General features: G+C 35.2%; 1 protein-coding gene across 2 annotated transcripts in view; it reads left to right on the forward strand.

The window, feature by feature from the left end:
* The first annotated feature begins 610 nt into the window (after nucleotides 1-610).
* LOC100371216 (uncharacterized) overlaps nucleotides 611-15,350 on the forward strand; it is an 86,042-nt gene continuing 71,302 nt past the window's right edge. For both annotated transcript variants that reach the window (XM_085496057.1, XM_085496058.1), the window contains exons 1-2: nucleotides 611-742; nucleotides 838-902. In XM_085496057.1, the coding sequence (XP_085352183.1) occupies nucleotides 732-742; nucleotides 838-902 (76 nt within the window). In that variant the 5' untranslated portion in view covers nucleotides 611-731. The remainder of the gene's footprint in view (nucleotides 743-837; nucleotides 903-15,350) is intronic.

The raw sequence follows: 15,350 nt of genomic DNA on the forward strand, positions 1-15,350 counted from the left end.
TTCGGACTAAATGCCATAATTTCTCAGGTGACAACGTTGACGTAAAATGTATTCCAATATTTTTTTTCTATTTTTTTTATTTTGCTGGTAGTTTTATTTTAAGTTTTTATATTGAAATCTAGGAAGTAAATAACACTAAATATGGTTTATGTATATGAACACTACAACGGATCAAATAATTTGTTGTTGTTGGTTTTATAATAATGGCACTTGGTATACACTCGTGCATATTTCTCGCATCTTACTATGTTTCGCAAATACCATAAACGCCATCAGACGTCTGTGTGTATCCTCCTCTTTTATGCACGTGACGCCTGTCTGAAGGAATTCCTCAATTAGGGCTCTATTTATTTTTGGCACTTTTTGTATTTGCGGAAGACGCGCAGGAGTGGGTACGTTACCACAGGTGTGCAATCAGTCGAGTATTCGCCTGGTCGGGAGTTCTGCCTGAAAGCGGACGCAACAATATGTATCTGTTGTCTTGTTAAGTTCCTAACCACAAATACCTAAATGAAACACATATTCCACGGGTAACTACAAGGACCGACTCTGTTTGCACGATTTTTGTGTGGGAATTCCCCGTATATCCCGACACCCCTCTGTGCAAGTGGTACTAACCCGATAGAGCAACGCTCGAGTTCCGCGCTGAAGTGTGTTGGAGTTGGTGGTCTGATCTGCCGGTAGGCTGGAACTTTCGTTGGATTTATACTCATCGAAACAGGCAATGCACCATGGCTGCCAGGTAAGGCATGCTTCAAGTTATATTAGACTCGTATCTACCGCAATTTTTTATCGAACACAATATTACAAAGTTCTTTGCTTTTTTTTTTCTCGCAGCCAAAGTTTATGTTTGATTTCGCTGACCACGCTTATGTTCGTCGCACCGTGCACGGCTTATACAGGTTAGTTATTGGCATTTGTAATCACTTTATTCACGGCGATATATATTCCTAGTATTGTATGCAGAGAGGTCCAACGGCACAGTGTGTCATGTATCAGCACTATAAATATCCCCGGAAGCTACTCGCTAGAGATGAAACTTTAGCTTTTTTTTTGCTCAAGTGGGTGCTAACTCAGTCAAAATATTTTAGTGTTTAGTTCTTTAAAAAAACCGCAAAGAATTCAGCTTTTGTGCACGAATCGATATTTCGTGCCTCTCCAAATATTAGTTCGACGTTTGGCTAAATAGTTGCTTAGCGGCGGAATGTATCCCTTTAAAGAAAGTAATTGCACCGCCAGACAGCTTCAAGATGGCGTGTTGCGAAAATTTACGAGCAAGACCAGAGTAGAGATCAGCGTTTACAGCTACTCTCACAACCCCACGCCGTACATTAACGTGTATATGATATCACTATCTGCTACCGTGCTGTATCGGGACAATTCATCGTACAGCACTGCTTATGTGGGTGGTGTTGTACTTTTTTTTACGTTTACTTGATATCTCTGAATGCGTTGGTGGTGGTACAGCTCGGTTATGCCACAGTCACACGCGTGCGCATTGTGCGGACTTTGATACGTTCTGTGGTATAAATATTTACGATTCGTATAGTCAATCTCTTTAAAAGAAAGACCATAATGTTTTTGTTTTTTTTCACGTGTGAAAATGGTCTCTAGCGAGTACGACCACGAGTTTAAGGGCGACCAGGGACCACAGTCTTTCTGAGCACTTCCTGGACTGTTCGTCTTCCGGTCCACAGATCGAGCTCCAACGTGGTGTGCAGAGTAGATCCGGCAAACAACCTTGGTGGCAAACTCTGTTTTCGTTACCGAATGCGGAAGAATTTCAGCACGTGTAAACTTCGAGATAAAATTGTTTATAAAACCATGTACCCTTGCATTTATTTTTAACGCAAGCAAAATGACGCAGCGCTAGAACGACAATAAATCTCATTGAGTGAGTGGAGTCAATTAAGCATAAAACCTATTAAAAAAACTTCTTTTTTGAGAGTGATTATAGTTGTGATCCCACTGTAAGAGGTCAGAAAAAATAACCATGACTCTGCCCAAGTCTTTGAGTCCAATTCAGTGAAGTGCAAACTGTTTATTATTCAAATTAATCACTGTTTTGTTTATATGCTAAAACCCTGAAGTTTTTAGTTTAGGGATTAGAGTCACTATTAAAACAGACATTGGCAGGAAGGAAGTAATACTGAATTTGGATGTCTGGATTTTTGGAGGACGTTTCCCCCCATCAGTTGTGGAAGGTGTTTCTCATTGTGCACTGGAGCATAGCAATCACTCAATTGCGATTGAAAAGAGCTGGAAATCGTGGGACAAAACACTTAGAAACAACACGTATCGCTCAAAGTCGACTTTGTAATAACAGTCGCACAGTGCAGCTGAAGTGTGTACAAGTGATTACAAATATGAAGCTGGTCTTAATGGTATGACAGGGTAGCTTCCGCCTCATTTGACCCATGAACTTTGAATATTGGCTGAACTTGTGATGACCTGCTCATCCAAAATGTTTTGAGGATTTCGTAAGTTACTGAACTATTGAATGAAATACAAGTTCAGTGTCGAATATTTCTAAATTGTTGATTTCATTAATTTTGCTAGACCCCCACCCTCAATGATAAAATATAGTTATTTGTTGAAGTGATAGTTTAACTTTCTCCACTTATAAAAGTGCCTTTATTGCGAGATTATATTCATACTGGCAGGCAGCCAATGAGCACAGAATGTGTCTGGTGGCCTAATTTTTTTTTTCATCCAGGCATTAATAGGTTAATAGGGTTAATCTGAAAAATACTGAATATTAAGTGACTTCAGTATTTTCAACATTCTCTTGAAATTTTAAAGTAATTTTAAATTATGTTTCTATCATTGCTCTGAACCAATTATTGTTGTTTTCAGTTTGCTATATGGTCTTGCTGGTTGTGTACTCCCTGTCAGATTTTGTTATAAAACTCCTAACTGTGCAACAAAAAGGAATTGCCTAAGAGTATTCATTCATTTTCCTGTTCAAAACAAAAACAAAAAACGGTGGCATTTTTAATCTTTAATTTTTTCCACTTACATGTACAAAGTTTATAAACAGTATTTCATAAAGTTAAGATGGTTCCCATGGGAATGAGAAGAGATCTCTGTGAATGCATAAACTATTCTTCATCAGATTTTTACCTCTTTTTGTTAATTTTTGTGGTTTTAGTATTGATCGATGTGACCCTATTAATTTGTATAATATTGAATGAGTTTACACATAGATTTAAATCCCAGTGAATAAATGTTTTTTTTTATGTGAATGACATGATGCATAAATTAGCTCTTGTTGGATGTGTGAAATATGCATCTAGAAGCTGATACTCTTGGGTGTATGCTGGAATGGAGTAAATATTTGCATATCATTTGCATGTCGTTTGCATAATTTGCTCACCTAGACTATTTCCTATGTCTTTGACATGTTTGTAGTGCCTAGGAAATCCTGCAGACAAATTGATCATGATGACTACTTCACATATGGCTGATGGCTCAATGGGCTAAATTACAGTTCTTTCAACATCAGTGTCCACTCTACAACCTTGACTGAGATAATGTTTGATGAGAGTTGCTAGTGGAATACAGAGCACATGTGTACCAATGTGTACTCAAAAGTGACTTGGCTGGGAAGGGATTGCATTATAGAACGTAAAATCGCACACAACCATAAAACACTGACACTCATTTTGCGCATGTGCGACATTTGTGTTCATAAACGACGTTGATTACCTAATTAAAGCTTGGTAACCTCTCAGTTTGTTGGTATGTGCAATAGTCAAAATCATCATCTTTGTTTATATGAGACCCATATCTCGCACATGCCCAGTGGGATGACAACTAACCATCCTTTAAGTTTTGAAATTAATGGCTTTTACAAACAGACAAAACAAATCTCACTTGGTGCCATGCCCTAACACTTCTTTTGTTGTAGATGTAGATTATGTGATTAGATACAGTGCATCAACATAAAAGTGTAAACTGTCTTGGCTGTAATGCAGATCCTGTTGCTGAAAGAGCTGTAATTAGTATGCAAAGTTAACTATAGAGTATGTTTTCTTTAGTAATCAGTGAATTTATATCCTAATCTGATGCATTCTCAAAGACTGCACTACATAAGAATCCTCCAAATGCTGCTACCACTAATCACAAACAAGAACAAACAATGATTTTTCAGATTAGCCCCCCCCCCCCCCCATTCTGCACATGTATTCCTGATAAAATTAAACTAGGTGAAGGTATGAATGTTTATAAATTTCAAGTGATGGTTGAAAACAACTTTACCAATCACAACGCTTGTAGGGGACATACACGACAGTAAAACTGTCGGGGATTGAAGGAAAGACTTGTGGGTAACTTGCATTAACAAATTGCTTCCATAAGCTGATGAAAATGAAGTTCGAGGTTATTCAAGGATATATGTTTATAAAGAAGTTTATAAATTTCCATAAAAGAAAAACATTTTTTTTGTCTTTTATAATTTTTTTTTTATTCATATATTTTCCAAAAAAATACATCAAAATAATCTAACATTAATGAAATTCATTCTTTCCATTTACAGGATTATAGCATTATCTTAATTTTCTAATTTCTTTTATGCACTTCTAGACACAATGTTAATGAGGAAAAAAGTTTATAAGGTCACAGTTCAGCTCAATTCTGTGGACAGCTAAGGGACGACGTCAAAATATCGATGTCGGATAAAAAACTTAATTCATTCATTTTTTTTTCAAAACCCCCCACCCCCACTGAAACTTAATTGATAAATATTGATCATGGCGTCAGACTACATTCACCATTAAATACAAATTGATAATCAGACAGTAGTATCATGGCATAGCAGTTGGTTGTCGGGTGGGTGTAAAAGGAGTTTACAAATGCACCTCATTTGACGCACATATTTACACTCGTACCAAACCATTATCTCGTCTTGGATGTTTTTTTTGTTTTGTTTTTTCATTTTCTGTTATTTCTGTCCATGATTGGATAGAAAAAAATTGAACTACAAATACTCCAAGATTTTTTTGACTTCATTAAATAATAAAATCGTTTTTGTAGGATGGAAACTTTTTGAGGTCAAAACCCCCCACCCCCAAACTGAAGCAAACAAGATTTTTATCCGACATCGATCTTTTGACGTCATCCCTAAAAGGGACAAAAGTCACAATTTGACCTTTTGACCCCTGACCTCCATTTAGCCCTTGTTTTTCACCATTAGCCAAATGTATAGTTATGTACGAACTAGTGATGTGACAGAGTATCTATGATTCTGGGGAGTTTAAAAAAAATCCATGGTTATAAATGTTTGTTGACCTCTATGCATTGTAATTACATTGTACAAGTTTTTGACTATTGCTGGTAATTTCAAAGATTATACAATTGGGTCTTGTTGTGCTGCATTACGTGAACCATTAGAAATTAACGCAAAGGAAAATTGCCGCCAGGGTATTCATTCTTTTCAACAAAAGCCGCCAGCAAGAGAAACCCCCTAGGCTATATGGCGCAATTATTTTGCCGGCTACTTTGTAAATTTGAACAGAGAAATGCGCGATATTTAAATTAAAGTGAGCGTGTACTGTTTCCAGTCATGTCATCATACTCGGTGGGAAACCTGGGATAGGTCTACAAAGTTCGCAGCCTTACGACTCAACGAGAAACCGCCCTCTGAGAAGAAATTGCCAGCACACTTAATGGTTGGCATATTTTGTATACCCAGACCAAGGAGGCTTTGGGGAGCCGACTTAGCGTATAAACTCAGACACTATGTGATCCATGTCTGACGTGCATTTGAACCTTGATCGATAACACTCAATGTTGTTGTTTCATTTTTTTTTTTTCTGGGGTGTCCATGCTGTGCATTCTGGGTAAACCCTCTAACTGGTAAAATGTTCAAATTCAGTTATCAAAGGTCATTGACCTATCACCAGGTAAAATGGATTGATGATAAAAATATCTGAACACTTAAGAATTTGCTGCTGGCATTTTCCATTTTGTTTTGTCTTTTGTAATCTTATTTCCTGTGTTTTCAATTGTGACTTTTTGTTGGTAACCGAAATTTCAAAGTCAGAATGATAATTAGCTCTATTCCTGATGTTTGTAACTTGTAGTTCTGGACAAAATGCAAACATTCTTTACGAAGGATAGATGTCTATAATGTTATCTGTGTATCAAGTGTCTGGTTGCTTTTTTAATGTGTGTATCGGGTGCCTGTTGGATTTATCTCTGTTCAGTTTTCACTTGTGGGTAATTTGATTTGTAATGCTGTAATATATCATCTGAATGTCGACTCAGTATCACAGTGTTATGACCTCTAAGCATATGATGTAATGGTGTAAATTGCATTAACTTTGTGAGAGAAAAAATGTGAATTACACTAGTCGGTGAAATTTTTTTTTTTTCTCACAAATGCCATTTAATTATCAAATAATAAACTACAATGATATGAATTACAGTGCTAGTATTAGTTACCAAATGAATCGTTATTTTTCATATTTTTTTCATGTGATCAATTACTGTTGATAAATTCATTTAATTCCACCATAATGATAGTCATTGAAATTTAAATTCACAGATTTCCTAGTGAAACAAGATTTTCTGTGGTTTTGCATTAGCGGATTTCTGTTATCAATAGAAATAGCGAAATTAATAAAAATAAATAAATACTTTCAGATGACCTTTAGAATTGGGAACTTCTCAGGCTCACTTCTAGACAGGACAATATCCCTTGTTTGTACAGTACTTCCTGCTTCCCTACTGATAATCCAAGCTGCTAACTCAATGGCGATAGTGTTGAGATGATTGAAGACAGAAACTTTATTTGGAGATGTATTAAATGCCCTTGACCTTAAATCAAGTTCCCCCATGCACCCAGAAATGTAAAAGTGGTGGCTGCTACATTTTCTATGAGAGAGACTTTCTGAATTAGGGAATAATGAAGTCTTGTCTTGTTGCGGTGGCATAATTTTATACTTTATTGGAAATTATCTACCCAAATGATTACTAATTACAAATGACTACTTTTATCTAAGTCTCTAACAACTACTATATAATTACTAAGATCACCTTTCACTGTTAACAACATGTCTAATAAGGTCACATGTCAAACACATGGACCCTCAGAGTCTGAAATAAGGTGAAGGCATTTCATCAAAAGATTCAAGTAATGTACAATAACTACAATATTAAAATGCATTATACATTTCTATTGGAGGGATGAAAATCAGAAAAACTAACTGGGAGGACTGCAACTCTGCTCTTATCATTTAAAATATATAATTATTCACACTTCTGGATTTTCCCTGTGATTTTAATCAGTAGGCTCAAACAAGAAAGTAGGTGGCTAAATAATTCGCTTTATTCTTTCATTGACACATTAGTCAGCTAATGAGTCGTTAGGAACAAGAGTAGATGGCTAATAAGTCTGCAGTCGCCTTCTTTAGAATTTCCATTTTCACTTCCTATCCATCTCCTGGTTTGTAACAGTAACAATGTTCAAATAATTGTTTTGCAAAAGCATCACATCATTGTGACTTACTAACATGTATATATTCATTATCTTCATAAAAAAAGGCAACCTAACCTGATCACTGTAAATTTTGGGGCAAAAAGATCCCATATTTGAGAGACTTAAAAAGGCCACTTATTTTTGTTTGTAATGTGAAAAATCCACTATACACAAACTTGTGCACATTCATACCATGGATAATTTGTGTTGTCATACTCAGTGAGTAACTGGAATTCACCCTGTGATCTACATGGTTAATGATGCCTTTGACCTTAAGAAACAGACATTTTAGAAATCACAAATACCATCTAATTAGTGAGTGATACTGAACCTCGTGATATATATATATATATATATATATATGTATCACTTTGAACTTGTGGCATAGTTTCCATCTTGAACAAGACTTGTATTGACCTGTGTATAGACTGATCACTTACCATATGTATTTTTCGAATAAATTTCTCTGGATTTTGTTGGCATGGGTTGCATCAGCACTTATCGGAAATACTAATATAAGAATATTAATGATTCAAAATTGTGTACTTAAGTGTATGTATATTTATCAAAAATTTGTCCCCATTCTTTTTTAGAATACATCTTTGAAAAAGTCAAATTAATACAATAAGTTGTTACTCTGCCAGGAACAATGTGTAATTCTTTTCAAGTCCCCATATTATAAACTTTGTATGTGGGGCATAACAACCACTAAATTTCAGTATTTGCAGGGAAGTCTGGAGAGATATTTTTGATGTGAAATGTCAGAACAGATCTGGCACCTAGTACAAAACATTAAAGTAAACCAGATTGTTTTGCTAGAAAGTGATATTAGTTTTGCTACCTGTGTAGGTAAGTTAACACTGAAGCTGTAGCTTTAATGGTTTCAGTTGTCTCGTGTTTGGCAATTCAGGTTGTGTCAATAGTAAATTATAGCCAGACTATTATAAAAACAATGTTTCAATTCATGTATCCTAAGCAATCCCAAGTCTGTGAAAAGCGTATTAAATATTTAGTTTTGAAAAACAGACATGTTTTCATTCATAACTTACCTGGTTGATTTTTCAGAGTGAAAATCAGTGTTTACAAAAACATCATTTGTTGATAAAAAGGCAACATTATTCCCATCGAAACACAATGACTTTCATGTCGAAAGTGGCCCTCGATGACATTCGAGTCGGCACCATAGGAAAACTTTGTTTTATTGTGTGTGCAAGTGCCATAATCATGCAGGGTGGTATTTCAAGAACAACTTTATTATTCTATTAATAGCACATTACATCACTGAGTTTTACATCATGTGATTAATTATTCACACTTAACACTTTAGTTCATTGTTGCAGCTTGGCTTGTAATTGATTCTATATGCTCTGTCTATTCCAATGAAAACTCATTATGAAAAGATGGAAAAGTTTAACGAACAATTTAAGGATGTTAACTAAAGTCAAAATTGAGATGGATGAAAACGAGAATCTGGGCAAGATGGATTTGTTGAGCAACCACAGGTTTGCACGACAATGGAGCCATTATTCTGCGTACAGATACCCTACAATTGGTAAATTGGGATATTTCTTGTTTTAATAGGGATCACCGAGATGAAACCATACCTGAAAACTGAAATGAAATCTGTGTACATTTGTATTCGTTGTTTAGCAATAAAGAAACTAAAGTTGTGGTTCTAACATCTTGTGTTGAAACAATGAGTTGATACGCGTGTTTTCGAGCCTCTCTGTGTGGTTTTGAGTTACCAACTCGATGTTGGTGTGTACAATGTAACTTGAAAAAAAGTGTCATTTACTAGCGATGTGGTGAAGTGTCTGATATAAGACCAGCTATGTGATTTGAGGTACACAGATGTAAAATAATAAGGACTCGGTGACTCGGCTCAGACTACTGTAAAATACTTTATTTATGCTTGGAATTAACTTTCGCTGATGGTATGATCATGGAACTATAAACCCCAGGAAGAACAACCACTTCGTTTCCTTTGAACTATGATAGTTGCCACGATGTCGAATGTTTGTTTTGACTGTTTATTTCGTTGCATTAAAAAATAAGCCGATTTACGCAAATGAACGTTTATCTCTGATTATCGGTCACTTTCGGAGTCAATCGGGCGACTTCGGGAGATCATGTGATCGAGTTGTTTCGGTTATAGCATAAAAAACAATGGTGCCAAAACAAAAATACTGATAAATGAGTGACATTCAACGGAAAAAAAAAACACATTGCCACTTCTGGTGATCGAAGGGAAACACGGAATAAGTCGGGATATCTCGACAACAAACAGCATACAAAACCCCATGTTTTGCAAACTTTCGCAACCTTAGTTTTTCGAGGGTTGAAAAAAACAAGAAGTAATCTAAAAACGACATTGAAAATTATGAAAACTCACTAAAACTCTGACCCGTTGCATGATTTCCGGTACACTGAAGGTCACCCTGTAGACCGACTTGTTTGCGCATGCGTAGTGAACGAAATATTTTACTGCGCAGATATGAAATTTTTTTTTCAAGTTTTCCGTTTCCAGCAAAGCGGTTGATAAGGGCGTATCGGCGGCAACTAACATGGCGTGTATGACTAATGTTGTGGAAACAAAAGAGAAAGCACTGTAAGATAAACTAAGGCAAAGGTTTTTTTAATCCTCTTAGTTTCGTTGTTCTTCCTGGGGTTTATAGTTCCATGGTATGATGCAGTGAAAATAAAATCCAGTGATTATACTATTTTTCCTATATTTTTACATTCAACTTGTCAGAAATCAGTGGAAATTAATTCCATATAAAACATCCAAAACGTCTTTTTAGCAAAAATTAGTTTCAGCTAAAATAAAGTATTTTACAGTATTTTCGAAAAGACATGTTGTTTATCTACTTTGAGTTGGGAGTTATATCCCCTTGGAATGAAACCTGTTCTAATTTCTTCAAGTTCCCCTTACAATAATGAAAGGCTTCTGAAAATTGGGAGGGCGGGCATTTATTAAATGATTTTTTTCTGGATTTTTTTTTTTAACAGATAATCTGATTCTATTTGTCTGAATAATGTGCACAACTTTACAGTGCTTCTGGTCTGGTGATATACTTTTGTTTTATTCAGTTTTTGTTCAAGACATTCCTATATTCTGAAGTGTGGGTTCACTTGAAAACTGATTTGCAGTTTTCTACAATTACATTTTGTAGCATTTTTTCTCAAATTTACATGTAATAGTATAAGCCTTATTTTTACAAAATTTTCTCAGAAAATTTGGATAATTTGGAAAATATTCACCTTCAATTTATTTACCATATTTGCTTTATTAGTCACGCATGCACTTACGTAAATTACTGATTTACAAATCAGAGCTGAAGAAGCCATAGTAGTCCAGACAAGTAGAATATGTGACATTGTACGTATGCTTGTTGTGACATTTGACCAATCAGACTCTGGTTCCCATCCCAATTTATTATCCTCCAAACCAATATGTGTCTAGCCATGTTATTGTAATTGCATCGTGCCTTGAACAATGTTTTCATGAATTCATAGCATGTCAGGGTGTGCATCTGTAAAACAAAGTACGGTGGCGTGAGGGCATTATACCAAAGTTGTTTATCTTCTCACAAGCCTATGGGATACTGTAAAACTATATATTTTCACTGGCATTTAATTTCACTGTTTTGATGTTTTGAGCAATTTCTAACGTTTTTAATTTCATGAACTGTACTGCAACAGAAAGCTGTTGGAGGTAGCGCTCATGATCAGTTTGTTTTTACACCGAAATCTTGCACATGCTCAGTAGTAATATCGTTTAACAGTTCTCTTCTGAAATGAGTCAAATGTACTTTCCCTATACATGTACATGTAATTGTAACGCTTGCAAATCTCGTACAAGAATGATCTTGTGTGACATTCATGGCTATTTTTATTTTATTTTAATCTTGGAAACTCTGAAAAGAATCCAAATTAGGTAAAAAGTAGTTAGCTACTGTTAAAAAAATACGATTTACTCAAAACCTTGAAAATATTGGAATGATATCCGGAATAAAATGTAAAACAACCTATAAGTTAAAAGAAAGAAAAACACCAACGGTATAGCTGTGTTTGTTTTGTGGACTGTGCCTTGGGTCGGATGTCTGTGTAATAGGATTGGGTGAAAGTCCTTTTTATCCCAGAAAGATTTTCCCTGGCTATGTTTTTCTAACTAATTGAGTTCATTGACTCCAGTGAGTTTTCGCCACTGGCGACATGGTTTTTACCTAGCGGAAACCTGAAAAATGGATTATTTTGTCACGTATCTTAACCATGAACTGTGATATATGAAAATTGTTAAAGTATATATCGTCTACTAGTGATTGCTGCTTACTGTTTGGCTAATGAAGCAACAATTATATAATAGTCCGGGTTTGTTGCTTTTGGTACATTTTTTTTGGTTGAGTGGGAGGCTTTGGGTCAAATGATCTTGTAATGTTACAGTTCGACCTGTCTTGGTGTGAAAGAATCCGTTTATTGGACCGGTTCTTTCTTGTTTTTCAGAAGATAATTTATTTCAGTTACCATATTTGCTATAGAAATGCATCTCTAATGCAAGTGTACTTACCGGTAATCAAAAATTTATTTTGTAGAAGTACATTCAAATATAACCTAATTTGACCATCATCTTTTCACCACCAGACTTTCTCACCAGAATTTTTCTGCATTTTTTTTCTTATATTCTTCAATTTTTCTGGAAATGAACCCTAATTTTGGAGCCAAGAGAGAAAATTTGAGCCAATTTACAGTTTTTACTCAAAAAATGTAGCTATTTTTGTCCCAATCTTCTGAAGAAGAGTGCAGACTATAAACAGGACTATTTTGTGAATTTGGGATGAAAAGAGGAAACTGGTGGTGAAAAGGTTAAGCATACATGGTACCATTGAAGCAAATATGGTATCAATATTCTGACTGGACGGGAACCTTTGATTAAAAACAAGAAGCTATCAATCTTATGGAATACACTATGGAATCATGGGATTTCACTGAAATTAGTTCTTTTGGTTTCCATTGTAAATATGCTACAGTGACATGATGCCCTTTGAAACTCTGGGGTCATCAAATCAAATTTTGTAGTGAAGTGTCCACTCATTGATTGAAGTATTTATGTGAAGGATACGTACATTATGGCGTACGATCGCTGACATAACATTGGATTTAATTATCTTAAACCGATGTATGTAATGTTTCATCCAAAAACTCCCTGTAATACTAAATGTATTGCAGATTTTGTTATTGACATGTATGTTTTGAAATGACCTTATTTTTAGAAACATATTCTTCTTCGTGTTCTATCCAAATGTACAAGATTAGAGACGTGTAACAATTCACGTTTGAGAATATTCAGAAAATGTTAAATGATGACAAACTTATAATGCTTAAGAACTTGCGAGACATGCATACGTACACGTGTAATTTGTTCAAGACACATCAGCCGTCAATCAGCGGTTAAATAGGTTTTCAAACTTGCAAAATTTACTAAAGTTTGCCACATATGAAATGATCGCTTTACAGTACAATCTTGTATTGCAGAATTCCTCCACCTAGTAGTCTATTATACACATAATGAATTAAATGTGTCAAGTGTTGATCCCTCCCCTGATAATTCTTTTATTGACAATGAAGATGTTGAACAGATGAACACATTGGTGATCCACATTATTCCGTCTTAGCCATGTCTGCACTGTGCCCTCCTTGATAATTGTCTTTATGTGACATTGCGTATGTTTGACCTACTTGGCTTTTAAGAAAATAAAAATCTAAATTCTGTCAAAAGAAATAGAGCAGAGTTTAAATTACTTTATATATAGAGTCGGTTGTGCTGGTTTTCATTGCACTGCATCTAAGTATATATCATTGGCAAAGGTTAATACAGTGCATGATTTATTGCAAGTAGATTTAATAACTTGTTCTATATTTGTAATTCAATAAAGATATTGATATCAGCATGAAGCTTTTTTTTTTTTACTCACTGATATCAGCGCATTCTATTCTGGTGGTCCCTTTCCAACTTTTTTAAAGCGAGGGAGTCGCCACCTGCGCATGCGTCAGATGGCCATAGCATTACAAACAAGCGTCTACCCATGAGCCTTTATGTTTTTAGCATGTGTTGTTATCGTCACTTGGGACTCGTGCGCAGGGGACGACCCTTCCGCTTTAAGGACTGCAGTTTTAGTGTTATTAGCTGGGACTGGCCTGGTTGGAGAAATCTTGTTGGTGGCCTATGTCCCAGGAGAGATGATAGGCATTAATAAAAAAAATAATAATTAATAGATGTTTACATCCATGGACAAAAACGTGCACCATAAAAAGATGTCGCCTAACTTCAAAGTTCCGCGTTATGGACAGTATGTTGTTTCCGTAAAGTTGGTCTGTCAGGTCACAGTTGAAAATGTTCAAAGTTTAAACACTGATGCACATACCTGGGAGGCTATCCAGACTGGCTGTGCATATAGTTGATGATATATGTATCTGTCTCGGAATGTCTGGTGATTTCTTAGGCTTTACAACAATGCTTAATCAGGTCGGTGCACTTTTACCCCCAGGTGTTCATTTCTACAATGGCTGACAACTCGATGCTTTCAGTGAAACTCGTTCACAGGCACGGAGCAACTTTTCATCACTTGCAATTGGAGTTTTAGATTACATATCCTTGAGGTTTTTTTTTTATATAATTCTGTTTTTATAGCAACTGAGGTGTTCTGAATCGCTGATAGTGGCACCCGCAGTGTGCTTATCAAGTATACTATCAGAAAGAGAGAAATATGCTCTAAATAAATTTGGAATCTTCAAGTTTGTACTGAATTAAAGTTGTACTTAATCTTGTTAATCCATCAACAAATAAAATTGTATTGGTGTAATAGGATAATTTGATTTTACTTGGAGATTAGAGACAAGATGTTAATTGTGGTGCCATATTGTTGTATGGGCTAGACCATTTTATTGAAGGGGTGCTCTAACTCCTTCATATACTGAGGGACTTGAAAGTGTTGCATAAATTGTTATTCATTAATAAAGTTAATGATTTATTCACTTTATTACAATTACAATGTTACGGATTGATTTTTTTATGGATTCCTACATTATTGGTATCAAATGGTTGGTTTACCCCAGTACTTCAAAAAAATCAACTGCTTTTTTATTATTAAGGCACTTCAAACTGACCTGTGATTTACTGCCCAATTACAATGTATTTGTTTATTTTTATAATTACTATAAATATTTCTAAAACTGTTGTTTGCCATGGGTGGTGGTCATTATCAGTACATTCCAGGAATGTTTGGAGCATGCAATCAGTGATCAAGGTCAAGTTTGCCTGGTACTCAAACATAGATCTTGTTATGAATGCCAAGGTAATAAGGCTCCAGTAACAACTTGTCAATCAGTTTGCAATTGCAATTGAAAATTTGTTCGTTTGGTTTAAAACTAACAAAGAATTTTATAGAAAAATGCATACAAAATGGACTTCCCCAGTCTGTTATCTTTATAAAAGGTACTTGATTTGAAATATTGTTGATGTATTATTATTGAAAATAAAACAAAATGCTGGATTTCGGATGAGGGTTTTCACTGCAAATAAATGCAAATGAAAGAGCCAAATCAAAAACGGAATTCACTGAATAATTTAATTGAGTAAGTCTGTATATGTAGACACACCTGTAATTTAATAATGTGTGTTTCTAAGAGCAATATATTTATTTTTCATTTTAAACTTTATAAATATATTAAAACACTCGTTCACCAAGAAGAAGCTGCATACACAAATATAGAATTCCTAATTTGCTTCAATCCATAGAAGTTCAGATTTTATTACTTGAATGGTATGATAGAATAAAGAGAACCCAACCCCTAAGATGTGAACATTTAAAAA

This window comes from Saccoglossus kowalevskii, chromosome 22 (assembly GCF_978046115.1).
Source record: "Saccoglossus kowalevskii chromosome 22, keSacKowa6.1, whole genome shotgun sequence".
NCBI classification, from domain to species: Eukaryota; Metazoa; Hemichordata; class Enteropneusta; family Harrimaniidae; genus Saccoglossus; species Saccoglossus kowalevskii.